Raw genomic sequence first — 15,752 nt, 5'->3', positions numbered from 1 at the left:
CCCTGACCTGAACTTTACTATATGAACTAGTTTACTTACTGATAGTATTACCAAAGGCTAAAAACTGAATGTGTTAGAGACTAACTGTCCTTCCTCTGTCCAGATCAGAACTAAGATACAGTGGTAGAGCAGGGAATGGATAAACAAGAAGTGAAAGCAGAGTCCAAAAGGCACCCTTGGAAAACCATATCTGTACACAGCATTCATCAGGTGCAGCATTTGGATGCAGACCTACCATACAACCTCATTCCTGAGAGGAGAGCTCTCTCAGACCTCCAAAAAGAAAAATAATGTTTGGCATGGGGAAGAAATGGTGTTTGTTCTATACAGAGGAGAACAGGAGCACACATATCTGTCTCATCCAACAGGTATGCTGCAAGATGGTCCTTTTAGCTGGAGATGCGTCTTTTGTAACAGAGATTTTTCACAGACTAGGCTGTTCTGAAGGAGAAGTAGTATCTCTCTGTCTTCTCCCCACTGCCTCTAATTGGGAATGGTGAACCTTAATTTTGAAAAGTATTACCCAAGGGCACAGAAGGAGGCCTGAGTCAGAGGAGAGGAAAATAATTATGTGGATTAAGTGAGGCGAGCTCATGAAATTTCTTCATAAAGTGAAATGACAGGCTAGCTTGGAAAAATAGTTTCCCTAAGCATACTTGACAGCAGAAGCTGGCTGATCTAACAGGAGCAAACGTGTAGTGAAACAGACAATAACAGAAAGCTAAGTAAGGCCGTTCTCTGGACTCAGCAAAACAAACCAAGTCAGGGAAAACACATGGGCCATGTTTAGGAAAGAGCCATGTTCACGTGTACAACAGCCCAGATTGTCATCACAGCTACTTGCTGAGGAGCTTAAGTGCAGTGAGTGGAACAAGAGACACAGATTTCAGAGAGCTGTGACAGAAAGCAAGGGCTTTACCTTCCTGGCACCAAGTTCCTCACTCCTTATGTCCACATGTGAGGCCATTCTGGTTGGACTGCAAATGTAACACATTTCATCAATAGCAAAACCCAATAAATCAAAACCCTACCATCATTCAGTGTTGACCATCTTTAGAATAACCTTTGTGCTGGCTGTCCACACACATGTGGAAACGCTCACATCTTTTTTATGCACAGAAACTTCCCACTATTTCTGCAGAATATTCTTCCTATAAACAGCCACTCTACTTCCAGAAGTTACTTTTTCATTACTGGCTTTAATTTTATCACACTTAATAATCAAGAAGATGGATGTGTCAGGTTTTAAACATGTTTTTGGGACCCCTGACACAGAACAAAGTCTTGATGGAAACAGGAATCCTACATGATTTTCTCTCAACAAGCCGCAACGAGCTCAACCACTCAAACAGTCACAGCGAATTCAATTTATTGATTCAGAGTACAAATTCCAGGTTATCACGAACTTTTAGTTAGCTTTAATACAGTATTGGTTCCTATTTGAATTGATAAATATAACTTTTACAGACTACAGAGGATTACTGACAGAAGGCTCCCATGCAAATCAAAACATACGGACATATCACACCTTGCCATGCAGATTCCTGAGTGTGCTATTTATACAGCCCAAAAAAAGGAGTTACAGCATAGACTGGGCTCTGGAAGAGCTTGGACTAGGAAGGCAGAAGGGTCATTTAATGTTACCTATTTCATCCTGATGGATGAATGTAATGTTAAATTATGCCACAGATCTTGGTTCAGGATTTCACACTGAATGGCTAGCTCTGTCTTACATAGGAAGCCTGCAGCAAAGCTAGAACTGAACATGGAGATCCATATTTCACCTTTCCTTTCTTAATCATAGCTTCAACCTTTATTGAAACAGGTAAAAATGGGAATCTTTAATTCTGAAGATGGGTGTGTATTTTACAGTTTGCAGGTATGTCTTTGTTTATCTGATGACTTCAAAGGTTTCCATTAACAAAAAAATTAATGAAGTGTCCTCTAAGGTTCTCCTCAACAGACCTTAGATTGCAATTGTAGGTGTTGTCATTAGAGAAATAGTGGGACTTTGCTGAGGAAATAATTAGCTTCATTTTGATAAACACTTTTCAGCCAAATGGCTATAGACATACATTATAACCCAGAAAATAATGATTTTTTTAGATCAAGCTACAATTCCTATGTTAGTCAGAGTCTCCGTGGGAAGTTTTCCTCTCTGGGTAAACTGAATCTTTGTATTGAAAAGGAGGGGACAGGAGCTGTAAAAGTTCTTTCTTCTATGTTTCACAATAGTTCAACTTCTTCTTTAAAATAAAATAAAACAAAATTAAAAACCCCACAAACAAGACAAGAGGATTATTTCTCTCTCTCTTTTGCTTCATCATGATCTTTCTTACTCCTTGCTGTAGGCTATACTGTCATGTGCAGATTTTTGATTCCCTCATGTAATAGACACAGTACGTATAATTTTTTTCACAAATGCTACTGAAAGCTTGTGCCTGTCTATCCATGGGATAGATTTATATTCTGTCTACCCAAGTGTGTTTCAGAATTAACAATAATAGTATTTTCCAAGTTCTCCAATAAAAACCTGCCTCCAAGTTCAGGGATGACTGTGCCATAAAGTCAAGTCACTCATCTTACCTCAGGCAACAAACCAACCACGAATTTAGGGGTAAGATTGAAGAGTTACCACTGATTTAATACAGGAAGTTGTATGCTAAAATGTATGGGTATAGCCAAGTGCTGTGTGGAGGCTTTGCTCTACAGGCCTTGTCAAGTAGGAGTCAACATTGCTTTAAGTCAAACATTAAAGTGCCAACAACCAGCTAGACTTCAAGGGAGCTGAAGATGAGCACAGCCTACACCTTAGCTTTCCAACATGAGTGGGAGCTATGACATGAAGTAAAAAACCCAAACTAGTAGGAGCTATTGTGAATAGAGAGAAAACAGTCACTGAAAATTGGTCAAACACTGGTCAAATGCATAGAGTTATGGGTGTAACAGAAGACAACACTGTCCTTTTGGAATGTCAGTCAGTATTTCTTTTTACTCTTTTGAGCCTATCTGGTTATCTATACACAGCATACACATAGAAATAGCTGCACCTATTTTGTCCAAGTGTAATCCAGTCTTACCTGGCAAGTCCATATTGATGTGATAATGAATCCATCATCTCTGAAGACATTAAAGATTTCAATGATCCCCCGGGAATAACCAAACACGGAGATACTAGCATCTGATACTGCCAAGTTAAATGTGAGGTAGTCAGTGGGCTGCAGAAGATGTCTTTGTTTATACAGTACAAAAATCACAATGCTGTTTCCAAACCAAGAGAGCCAACCTGGAAAAAAAAAAGAAATAAATCCATGAAAATAGAAAACAAATAAAGCAAGAAGCAGTACAGTGTGTAAATGTGCAACATCTCTTCTAAAATAACGCTTTTATTCTATGACAAACAAATTAAACCAGATTAACCATGGGAAAATCTATGAATGAAGCCTTTTTAAGTAGCTGGGTACATTTCAGAAGCAGAAACAAGTTAGTAACTCCATCAATGAAACAGAACAAACACAAAGAGCCGCTGCTGCTGCTGCATCTGTTAAAGATCCACCATTTAAGAGCCTAGAGGAGTATTTTTTTCCTAAGTGGACAGATGAAACCCATGAAACATAACACCCAGGAAGAAAAAGAAGGAGGAAAAATTGCTAGAGTGGAGCAGAGACTATGAACAATCTGCCAAAAGCTGCAGCTGTTTAGGTATGTTGTAAGTAATAACGGATACTGGAAGCTCACGCACATACCCAGAGAGCTGCTTTATCAGTCCTCTCTCAAGAAGTGCAGCTAATATGATTAAGTGTCTTCTCTTAAAACAGTCTAGGATCTACTTGCAGCAAAGCCTGTTCCAGACAGGAAAAGTTTTCGGTAACACACCTGATAATTTATATGAAGAGAACATTCAGAACAAACATTTCATAAGCTTTAAAGTCTTTTAAAATCTATTTTTAAAGAAAGTTGTATCACAGAGAATCACAGAATCATCTAGGTTGGAGAAGACCTTGAAGATCATCTAGTCCAACCATTAACCTAACACTGACAATTCCCAACTACACCATATCCCTCAGCGCTATGTTGACCCGACTCTTAAACACCTCCAGGGATGGGGACTCCACCACCTCCCTGGGCAGCCCATTCCAACACCTAACAACCTGTTCTGTAAAGAAATGCTTCCTAATATCTAATCTAAACCTTCCCTGGTGCAACTTGAGGCCATTCCCTCTTGTCCTGTCGCTTATTACTTGGTTAAAGAGGCTCATCCCCAGCTCTCTGCAACCTCCTTTCAGGTAGCTGTAGAGGGCGATGAGGTCTCCCCTCAGCCTCCTCTTCTCCAGACTAAACACCCTCAGTTCCCTCAGCTGCTCCTCGTACGACCTGTGCTCCAGACCTGCACCAGCTTTGTTGCCCTACTCTGGACACGCTCGAGTCACTCAATGTCCTTTTTGTAGTGAGGGGCCCAAAACCGAACACAGGAATCGAGGTGCGGCCTCACCAGTGCCGAGTCCAGGGGTAAGATCCCTTCCCTGTCCCTGCTGGCCACGCTATTGCTGACACAAGCCAGGATGCCATTGGCCTTCTTGGCCACCTGGGCACACTGCTGGCTCCTGTTCAGCCAGCTGTCAATCAACACCCCCAGGTCCCTCTCTGACTGGCAGCTCTCCAGCCACTCCTCCCCAAGCCTGTAGCGCTGCTGGGGGTTGTTGTGGCCCAAGGGCAGCCCCCGGCATTTGGCCTTATTGAAACTCCTCCAGCTGGCCTCAGCCCATGGCTCCAGCCTGTCCAGGTCTCTCTGCAGAGCCTCCCTACCCTCGAGCAGATCAACACTCCCACCCAACTTGGTGTCATCTGCAAACTGACTGAGGGTGCCCTCGATCTCCTCGTCGAGATCATCAATAAAGATGTTAAACAGGAGTGGCCCCAACACCGAGCCCTGGGGGACACCACTCGTGACTGGCCACCAACCGTCCTCTCTTACTGTCCAGGAACAGAGATGTCTGACTTGTACATGTCTAGTTAATATTAGGAAAACACAAGGGAGATGACTGTAAATCTGGTAAAAGTCAGCCTCTTAGATGGAGAGACCTAGAGTTTCCAAATATGCATGGCTATTGCTCCACACATCAGTGCAAGACCTTGGTAGTTTGCATCCCACTTTTTAGAATGATGTAGACATGTGGAAACAACTTTTAATAGAATGTCTACTCATAAGTGTCAGTCTCTGTTGAAAATGGGGCTTGGCTTCAGGGCAGCTGCTGGAGTGGAGCTGAGCAGCTGGTCGGGCAGGACCGGGCTCCCTGCTGGCTCCTGTTTCTGACCCCCAAACCAGCTCTGCCACAGCTGACATAGGTGGCCTCATTTCACCTTGGAAATGTGGAGCAAAACATCACTTCTTTTGAGTATCTGCAGCCTAGGACAGGTTTAGGAACCCAGCAGCTGGAGGTTTTGTTCCCCAGGGTTGATGCTAGGGTACAACAGTAACTACCAGGTGAGGGAGAAAAGAGTTGATGCACAGACCTTTATTCAGGCGCAAGCAGTAGATATCCCAGAGTAAGGGTGCTGTATATTGACACAGCAAGAGGTGAATATATATACTGAAGAGGGACGTGACACAATGGCATTGCGCAGCGTCTCTGGATATTCAAAGGAGCTCATGAGATGAAATATGGCTTATGGTTTTATGTTGTAGCAAGAGGCCAGCTGCCTTCCTTCAAGAAGCATCAATAACCCCATATGTCAGAAACCCAGCACTTTGCCACCAGGCTGATTTGGCTAGGGAGGGAGAGGAGGAAATTACCTCCAAATCTCCAGGCCATCTGGGAGTATCACAAGCTGAAATGCCAAAGAGCAAGATGCTTGTTCTCCAGAGGTTGGGTACTTACCACCTGGTGCAGTATGCTGGATATTCTGGAGTGGGAGGGGAGGTGGTTGATGGGTCAATCTCTGTGTGTCGCTATGAACTGCTTTGTCTGCAGAACAATTTCCTTTTGATAACTTCTCTTTGCAAAATTGCCAAGCTGCTGCTGCTCTGGCTTGCTTAGCAAATGCACATGGTTTACTAAAGAGCTTTTGAAGTGGGAAGAGCTGACATATCGGCATATGGTATTAACTAGAAATAGTCACTGTTGTAATGATACACTGAGATACAGACATATATTGTATATATGTCTCGTAAGGATAAAATCAACAATAATAAATACATTTTATTCTGTCCACTAGGTGACAATGTTTCTTAATCTAGTCTCATTTCCAACGGCTGTATATGCTTTAAGTCAGGATTTGTTTCTGACTTTTCTCTGAATCTAGGTATTATAAATAGGCCAAACAGGGCACTGGAGGAGGACGGCTTTGGGATTTCATCAGGATAGTCTGCAATGCAAACATGGTAGTTAGTTGTTGTTTGTGCATGTCAGCTCTACCTTCTGTAAAGTAGCAGTTTTCAAGACAGTGGGCATAGAAATATTTTCCCTGTCAATATGAAGACATAGTGCTAAAATGGCAGACAAAATAAAATGGCACCTCCTTTGTAAATAGCAAAATTTTGTCATGGCAGTGTAATAGAGAGGAGGGCTACCCTTAAAGTGTCAGACACGTGCGCTTCCTGGGGATATACAGAGCAAATTCCCCTTAGCCCAGAGGGTAAGGGAGTTTTCAGTTAAAGCATCTTACAGAAGAAACTGAACAAAATATTCTGTAAAACAACAACACACATTTTAGATGGAGATGACAGAGACACAGTATTTGCCATAATTTTTTTGGACAATATTTACACACTGAGAGTGGGGATGAGGGAGGCATTGAGGGTTTTAAGGTTACAGAGTGAGTCTGACTTCTGCAGGTAGGCACCATACTTTTAACTAAAGCAGGTGGAGAACCTGCACTGGTATTTCCAGTCCCTAAAATATCTGATCTGTCTGGGGAGTGGACCATATTAATACTGTGATAAAAAAAAAATACGAAGGAACTCAATTCTCAGTATACCATGGAGTAACAAAACCAGTGGTCACATAAAAGCGCTATCAACTAGAACAGTGACCATGAAACACTTCATCTCTGCACCATCAGATAGATGTGTTGGTCTGGAATTGCTGGCTATACTGACCAGCTGATTTTTTATTCCCCCCCCCCCAACCCAAAAAACCAACCAACTCCAACTAGAAGAATACCTCAAACCAACCAACCTCCCTCCCCCAAAACCTTGACAGCACGACAAGGAAAAAAGGTTGAAAATGCAGTGCAGAGGAAGCACAGCAATAGCTCTGATGCTATCAGTGAGGGCAGGGATCTCAACAGCTTTGCAGGCAGTATGTGCCTCAGGGTAGATCACAAGCAGATCAAGAGCCCCCAAACAAACCTCTGAACTTCCATGTGCTATAAGACCTTGGTGTCACCAGGTGGCATCTCAATAAAACAGAGGATAGAAAAGAAACAACCGAGGGAAGAAATTTCATTTTTTGCAAGCTGCCAGCATTATTCACTCACAAGAATGTACAAAAAACCCCCTAACCACCAAAACCCCAACCCCAAATCCAACTCCAGCATCCTAAGGTAATCCTACTGAGAAAGGACAGGTTCCAACTGAGCTCAGAATGTGACTGAGAGAGAAAAACCAGCAGATGGGAAGAAACTGAACACTTTCACCCATCAAAGGTCCAGAGAGGAACCACCATATTTCCCCCATAAGCTATAGTGCTGTCTGATATGGGCTGCTCATCAACGAGAGACGCTACCCCCTCTGGAGTGGCAAAATACACAGACAACATACAGTTACTGACATTTGTTAATACAGGGCAGGACTGAGAGCAGCTGCTCTGAGTCTGGCAGTATCAGAGTAGAATAGGTTAAAAGAGTGTTGATAAATGCTAAATAATGAACAGCTAAGGAGTCACCTTTACTCCTCAGACACCCACAGAGAAGTACTTGGTACCACATTTACAAACATTGGGAGGCAGGAGGAATAGGATGAAGAGCAATATTTAAAATGTTGTATTGCCCTTATATAATTCAGTAGTAATCCTTCCCTTGGAACAATATGCCCTAATAGAGCATTTTAATCCACAGAAGTGCTCCACAAAGGAGGCTGGTGCTGTTACCCGTGATTTCTGGGGGAGGCACAGGAAGGCTGCCAAGCAAGCTGGTGGTAGTTAGGAACCAAAACCCTATTGACAAAGTCCTGTATCAGAGCGTGTCTGCCACCCTCTGCAAATAAAGCACTGAAAAAGTAGCCAGCAAGAGTGATTAAGGATACTGAAATATCTTTCCACTGAAAATGACTGAGAATAGTGAGATTGTTTAACTCTGGGAATAGTTAAGAGGGAACACAACAATTCTACAAAGATTTCTGCCAAATCACTCCAACCTGAGTCTCCAGACATAGCCTATTTTTCTCTCATGTACCTGAGATGGTCTTTGAACAAGCAGTAAACACCTGAGGCTGCATGCAATTTCATTGTTAACATTCAATTTATGTTTTTTGCAGAGTTAAATTTGGTACAAGGGAACCGATAGCTTCGAGCTGGTCATTCGTATTTCCAACAGATGAATGCACCCATGCCCAGCTAAGATAAGTTATTATGCTTTGTACTTAGACTTGTTCTTATTAGACATTGTTGCATGGCCTTTACTTGTAAAATCTGACAAGAATGAATTAGAAAAATAGGTGTTATAACTCACCCATCTGCAGTTTAAAATATACAGGGAGCCTTAAGTGGAAGAATTAAAGAAATGAAAGCAAAAGGTGAAGGCTCTGTGTCACAAGTCAAGCTACACTTTTCCCTCAGCAAATAACCTTATTTCTAGGACAGAAATTGGACTGAGCATCTAGATGTAGAGCAGGCATGAATGCAGTCGGTTACTGGTTCAACTACCTATACAGAAGCATAAATGTCTATCTGAAGAGGTTTGCTGTAAAAGATTTTCAGACTAGAAAACACTATTTAAAACAGTAATAAAATCTAGAGAATTTGTAAAGCTGTCATTTAACTATTGCAACTGTGAAGTGACCCTGTCTGTTTTTAGTCTTCACTGCTAATTACACATACACAATATCCTACCCAGGACATATTGCCAAGTTTGGCAGGAAGGAGAAGAGTCATCATGTTCTAGACCTGACAAAGTGTGGAGAGATTATTTGTTCAATAAATGCAATCATTTTGTGGATGAATGTTTTGCGACTAGCTTGTTTCCTTTCCACCTTCTCAGATGTATCTGTGAAATGTTGTCCCAAAATAATGTTTATTCTGCCACTTATTAAATAACAGTTTACTATTACCATTTGTAAACGTGTGCCATTTAAAGGCATGTTTGGGTCGTGTGGTCTGTTACAGTTTTCTAACAGGATTGGTAATGCTCTCAGGATGCCTTTCTGATACAAGCACTCACAAAAAGTTGAAACTTGTTCTCTAACAAATAATTCCGTCCTACTGACTTAAAATTTTCTTTTATGCCAAGCATTCACTCTAACAGTCCCAGTTAACTGTGAAACTAGGGAAAATAAGCATAGAACAAATTGTGTATAAATGCAGAAAAGAAAAATTTACTTAAGAATTTCAAATAATAATTATGAAGAAAAAAATTCTTACTTTTTTTCCCCCAGGTCTAGGTTTGACTTAACTAGCAGCTGTGGAGAGTACTTTTAAATGTCACCTAATAATTTAAACTATACAAAGATTTTCCACAGTACTATACCACTTAGGGCATAGGCAAAAAACAGGTCAGATGTAATTCTAGCAACAGGACAAGCTCCCACCTGTCTGTCAAAGATAGTTCTGAGCTCATGGAACAAAAGGATAGAAACAGCACTGCCTTCAGAAAGGGGATGCTGATGCAGCTGACCTAATGAAGGGTAACACATCAGCTGCTATCACCTGCAGACAGTCCCTCTAAGCATGCTATGATGGCTTACTGCTATGGGATTGACATTGCATTTTTCCCCCACTTTGCTGGTCCCCTGGCATAAGCATTAGCAAAGCGAGTGATAGAATGGTGACTCAGATCCCAAGAAGCTGTGCAGTGATCTCAAAATCCATCTGCCTTTGCAAAATGCACTCATGCACTTTTATGCTGGTTTGCTTGTGATGTTAGTGTGCGATACCTATTCCAGAGATGGCTTTGAGCTCAGGTTTCCCCTCTGTCTGGATCTGATACAGCCTGTCTGGTGTATGAAGTATGACACATACATCAGTGTCCTGTCTGCCACATATGACATCTGCACTACCTGTGATGTGAGAATTTCCAGAAGGGGACAGTCAAAGAGGCCTCATCTCAGCAAAATGTGTTAGATCATGGTTCCTGGATATTCACGTCCTCTGTCAAGATGTATGACTGTGGGAAGACTTGGCAAAAGATAGGGTTTTTGGACTTTATCCTGAGAAGATAAAGAGATTCAGAGGAACCCTATCTTCTAGGTAAGAGCTAACACCAATCAGAAATGTATGTCAGAATTCGCAAAAAGCTGCACTGGCATACTTAGATTTAAAGGAGAAGAAAACATGTAGCAGTTACAGAAGTGTAATCACTGAACCTGTTTTCAAAAAACTGCAAGTATGAAACATGAACATCTTTGGAACTTTGTGTAAGGAAGCACCCATAGACTTCTGCAAATGCAGATTGTCTTTCAAGACTCCTAAAGAAATGCAGGTTTGGGAAGGTAACACGTGGACTGGCCTTTGTCCTCTGCTGCCAAAAGGGCAAAAAGTTGTCTGTGTAACAGAGTACTTCGTTTTGCCACATTACTGCTCCCCAGATAGCCTAAGTTATTGGTGTACATAAAACTAATAGCTGTAAATTTTTATGGTTGGTGCTTGCAGGCGTACAGCAGTAGACCTTTAAGGAGGAAAAGACATGAGAACTTTTCTGATTTATGTATTACTAACAGATTTTTTTCAGAAGTTCTTATTACAAAAAGGTATACATATCTCCATCACATTTTACCAGATCTACGCTACGCTTAATTAATTAATGGATCAACAAGGAGCTCCTGGACAAACTCAAAACCAAAAAGGAAGCCTACAGAGGGTGGAAGCAAGGACAGGTAGCCTGGAATACAGAGAAACTGTCTGAGCAGCCAGGCATCAGGTTAGAAAGGCCAAAGCCCTGGCAGAATTAAATCTGGCCAGGGATGTAAAGGGCAACAAGAAAAACTTCTATAGGTATGTCAGTGATAGAAGGAAGACTAGGGAAAATGTGGGCCCTTTCTGGAAGGAAACAGGAGACTTGGTTACTTAGGATCTGGAGAAGGCTAAGGTACTCATGAATTTTTAGCCTCAGCCTTCACTGCCAATATCTCCAGCCACACCACCCAAGTTGCAGAAGGCAAAGGCTGGGACTGGAAGAACGAAGAACTGCCCACTGTAGGAGAAGATTAGGTCTGAGACCATCTAAGGAACCTGAAGGTGCACAAGTCCATGGGACCTGATGAGATGCACCTGTGGGTCCTGAGGGAACTGGTGAATCAAGTTGCAAGGCCACTATCCATCATGTTAGAGAAGTCATGGCAGGACGGTGAAGTTTCTACTGATTGGAAAAGGGGAAACATAACCCATTTTTAAAAAGGGAAAAAAAGGAGGACCCAGGGAACTCCAGGCCAGTCAGTCTCAGTTCTGTGCCTGGCAAGATCATGGAGTGGATCCTCCTGGAAATTATGCTAAGGCACGTGGAAAATAAGGAGGTGATTGGTGACAGCCAACATGGCTTCACTAAGGGCAAATCACGCCTGACTAATCTGGTGGCCTTCTACAGTGGGGTTACAGTGTTGGTGGAGAAGGGAAGAGCAACTGATATCATCTACCTGGACTTGTGCAAAGAATTTGACAGTGTCCTGCACGACACCCTTGTCTCTAAATGGGAGAGATGTGTATTTGACAGATGGATCACTTTGTGGATAAGGAATTGGCTGGATGGTCACACTCAAAGAGTTGCGGTCAATGGCTCCATGTCCAAGTGGAGAGCAGGGACGAGTGACATTCCTCAGGGCTTGGTGCTGAGACTGGGGCCATTTAACATTTTTATTGGTGACATGGACAGTGGGATTGAGTGCACCCTCAGCAGGTTTACCAACATCATCAAGCTGTGTGGTGTGGTTGACACACTGGAGGGAAGGGATGTGCCATCCAGAGGGACCTGGACAGGCTTGAGAAGTGGGCCTGTGAGAATCTCATGAAGTTCAAGAGGGCCAAGTGCAAGGTCTTGCACGTGGCATGAGGCAATCCCAAGCCAAATGCAAGCTGGGTGGAGAATGGATTGAGATCAACCCTGCAGGAAAGGACTTGGGGGTGTTGGTTGACAAGATGCTCAACATGACCCTACAATGTGTGTTTACAGTCCAGAAAGCCAACCATATCCTGGGCTACATCAAGAGAAGTGTGGGCAGCAGGTCAAGGGAGGTGATTCTCCTCCTCTACTCTGCTCTTGTGAGACCCCACTTGGAGCTCTGGGGCCCCCAGTGTAAGAAGAACATAGATCTTTTGGAGCAATCCCAGAGGAGGGCCACAAAGATGATGAGGGGGCTGGAGCACCTCTTTTATGAAGACAAGGCTGAGAGAGTTGGGCTTGTTCAGCCTGGAGAAGAGAAGGCTCTGGGGAGACCTTATAGCAGTCTTCCAGTACTGAAAGGGGGCCTTCAGGAAAGCAGGAGAGGCACTTTTTACAAGGACATGTACCCCACTGACAGAGAGTAGAGTTAGATTAGATAAAAGGAAGAAATTCTTTACTGTGAGGGTGATGAAACACTGGAACAGGTTACCCAAAGATGTTGTGGCTGCCCCCTCCCTGGCAGTGTTCAAGGCCAGGCTGGATGGATCTTTGAGCAACCTGGGCTAGTGGAAGATGTCCCTGTCCATGGCAAGGGGGGTTGGAACTAGATGATCTTTAAGGTCCCTTTCAACCCAAGCCATTCTATGATAATGTTATTTCTGGTTATATATACTCTGCAAGAAACACAACTTGATTTTGAATCTGGTGGTAAGTTTCAAGAATAGCATCTATGACATGTCAAACACTTGTAAGCCTGCAGAAGGATGTGGAGCAATTAAAAACCAATAGACATAGAACCTAAAAGCTCAGGCACCTGGGTACTTTAAAAAGTATTTGCTAGAAGATGTGGGGTCATCATTAGGACCTTTGCTGGTAACACCTTTGATGGTCAGTTGATGAAAGAAGTTTAAACTACCAGTGTGATGCAGAGGCAACACTAAGATGGATCAGTAGAGCTGGGGAAGTGCAAATATTAATGTGAATGGATAGCAAGACCTTGCTTGGTTGCTGTATTCAGTCTTGGTTATAACTCAAAAAAAAAAAAAAAAAAAAAAAGTGTCCAGGTTGGAAAAAACAGCATAAAAGACTGCTAGGATGATAGGCTGGAATGACAGGGGAAAGGGTATTATGACAGGAGATAAATAAATTAGAAATACCCCCTCACACACACACCAAATCAGTGAAAAAAAAAAAATTCAAAACCCCACTCACTTGCTTAATATAGGAATACAAAGGCTCACCACAGGGTACGACTGTATCTTCAGGAACACAGACTGGCCGTAGGATGTTAATTGCAGGCAAAAAAAATATTTCCGTTAAAAAGTGACAAAAAGGGTAAAGTTGGTGTGATCACTTTAGCTAAGAATTAGGAAAAGACTCCTACCCGACAGAGAAACAAAATCAGGAACATGCTGTCAATTGGAAGAGTGGTAGCAGCACCAAGAAACCCCTAGCCAGTTATATGAGGGAGCATGGTAGCTTTGTAAATGAGATTATGTATTATCACAGCAGGGGACTGGCCTTGCTGACCTAAGATGTTCTTTCTAGTCTTAAATGCAACTGATTATTTCATTAGCTGATGGTGCAGCCATTTCCCAGCCATTCATGAAGGGTTACGCAGATGTGAACAGATTGGGGATAAATTGGAACAAATCTGAGTTATCTTACGGCCACTCTTCTAATTAAGTCTCCTAAGATAGAAGCTATATAATTTTCTACTAGAATCTCTGTTTTTATTCTAAACACAACTTTTTCCTCACTATTTCCTATTGGTAAAAAAAGAAAGTCTCATGTAAACACACTAAAATACTCAGCATTTTACACAGTAACTTCCATAGACCCTTCTCAAGAGTAAGTGGAGGGCTAGTAAGCTACTTGCAATATGTGATAAGCTTAGAAAAATAAAAAATCTGTTTCAAGCAATCATATAAAAACAGAACCATTTTTTATAAGCTGTTTAGAAGAACAGATTTAATAAAAGTTACAATTTCTTGTATTTTCCTGTGAGGTTTTACGATCGGAAATTTTGATTTCCTAGGAAAGTTGCATTCTTTGAAATTTCATGAAGTTTCCTTGTATCCTGCAATGAGTCTGCCCTAAACACAATATTTAAACAAACAAAACAAAATTGTGCTGGGATCAAGGCAAGTTCATATTGGGTACCGTTTTCAAATCCTTATTATACACTTAAAATAGCTGTCTCGCAGCAGAACTGAAACACACGGTATTGTGACTGCTAACACAGGATAATGTTCTAGTACTTAAATCTTTTATAGATTCTGTTTGAAGAAGTTTATTTCTTCATGCATCAAACATTTAAAACAAAAGCACAAATAGTTAAAAAAAGTTTTAAACTACAGAACCATATTTTCTGTCTCTGCAGAAGGTAATTGTAGTATGCCAACTGACTGTCAGCAGTCAAAACTCTGGGAAACACAGAACATTGATTCGGTGCTACCAAGACATGAGAAGACACAGAAGTATCATGTACTTCTGATAAGGTACTTTTTTATCTTCCCAGATAGTAAGTATAGAGAACATTAGTTAAAAGTTTACAGGCTTTTCTATATTTTCCCCACAAGATTTCTGCATTGATTATTAATCTCTTTCTAACAAAAGAAAGCTGCACAAGATCCTTGTTCCATTAGGGACAATACCCAAATGAATCACTTTGAACTTTATACCAAACTCTACTTAAGAGCTTCCTTTCACATCCGAGTACATACCTAAAGCCAGTAGGTAGAAACCTATGATAGTTTCTCCTTGCTCTGTTACGGCTGACTCTTTGCCCAGAAAACTGACGTTGTTGTTTCTCCAGGGTGTCTGTGGAGAAAACTGGACAGACATTTTCAGCGGAACTTATGACCCAGAAATTGCCCTTTCCTCAGTGTGTTCAGCAAAACAAAATGGTTCCAGCCTTTTCCTCAGTTTCTGCTTCCTGTATTCGAGGGAGCTCTTCAATGAGACTAATGATCTAAAGAAGGAAATCTCAAGGGACAGGAGCTTTACAGCCTTCTGACCTGTTCTTCTTCACTAATCCTACCTATTAATACAGCCTGTGAATCTGTGGCCAGCCCAAGACAGCAGATTTCCCTATATCCTTATTACTGCTACGTGCAGAAATCTTGAATGAACAGCATGTGTCTGACAAAAAGACAACTTCCTTTAAAACATAACCTACAGGCTCACAGGCACACCCACGAACATAGTGCATACTGATATGTTGCTAAAATAGCAGTACTTTTGTCTTTTTGTCTTCAATGAAGACCAGTAGAGTTTTAGTTCAAATGAAATTGAGGAAAAATCTCACACAGATTAAAGAAAAAAAGGCACAGTAAAAAACAATGGGAAGATGTCACCACCTGAGAATGTGACTTTAACATAGCAGAAAAAAATCAGCTAGGAAGTTAATTTACCAGCAGGATAGCTGTTAATTTAAAAAGAAGGGCAGACAATTTCCAGTACAGGTTGAAAAAAATTTTTAAAGGTATTTGAATTGTATT

General features: G+C 41.7%; 1 protein-coding gene across 2 annotated transcripts in view; it reads right to left on the bottom strand.

Moving 5' to 3' along the window:
- LOC141969666 (visual pigment-like receptor peropsin) overlaps nucleotides 1–15,243 on the bottom strand; it is a 33,561-nt gene extending 18,318 nt beyond the window's left edge. For both annotated transcript variants that reach the window (XM_074925691.1, XM_074925700.1), the window contains exons 1-2: nucleotides 14,976–15,243; nucleotides 3,081–3,286 (exon numbers count right to left, since the gene is read on the bottom strand). In XM_074925691.1, coding sequence (XP_074781792.1) covers nucleotides 3,081–3,286; nucleotides 14,976–15,096 — 327 coding nt within the window. In that variant the 5' untranslated portion in view covers nucleotides 15,097–15,243. The remainder of the gene's footprint in view (nucleotides 1–3,080; nucleotides 3,287–14,975) is intronic.
- Between the last annotated feature and the right edge of the window lie 509 nt (nucleotides 15,244–15,752).

This window comes from Athene noctua, chromosome 1, assembly GCF_965140245.1.
Source record: "Athene noctua chromosome 1, bAthNoc1.hap1.1, whole genome shotgun sequence".
NCBI lineage: Eukaryota > Metazoa > Chordata > Aves > Strigiformes > Strigidae > Athene > Athene noctua.
The sequence above is the reverse complement of the archived record's forward strand: the minus strand, read 5'-3'. Positions and strand labels throughout refer to the sequence as shown.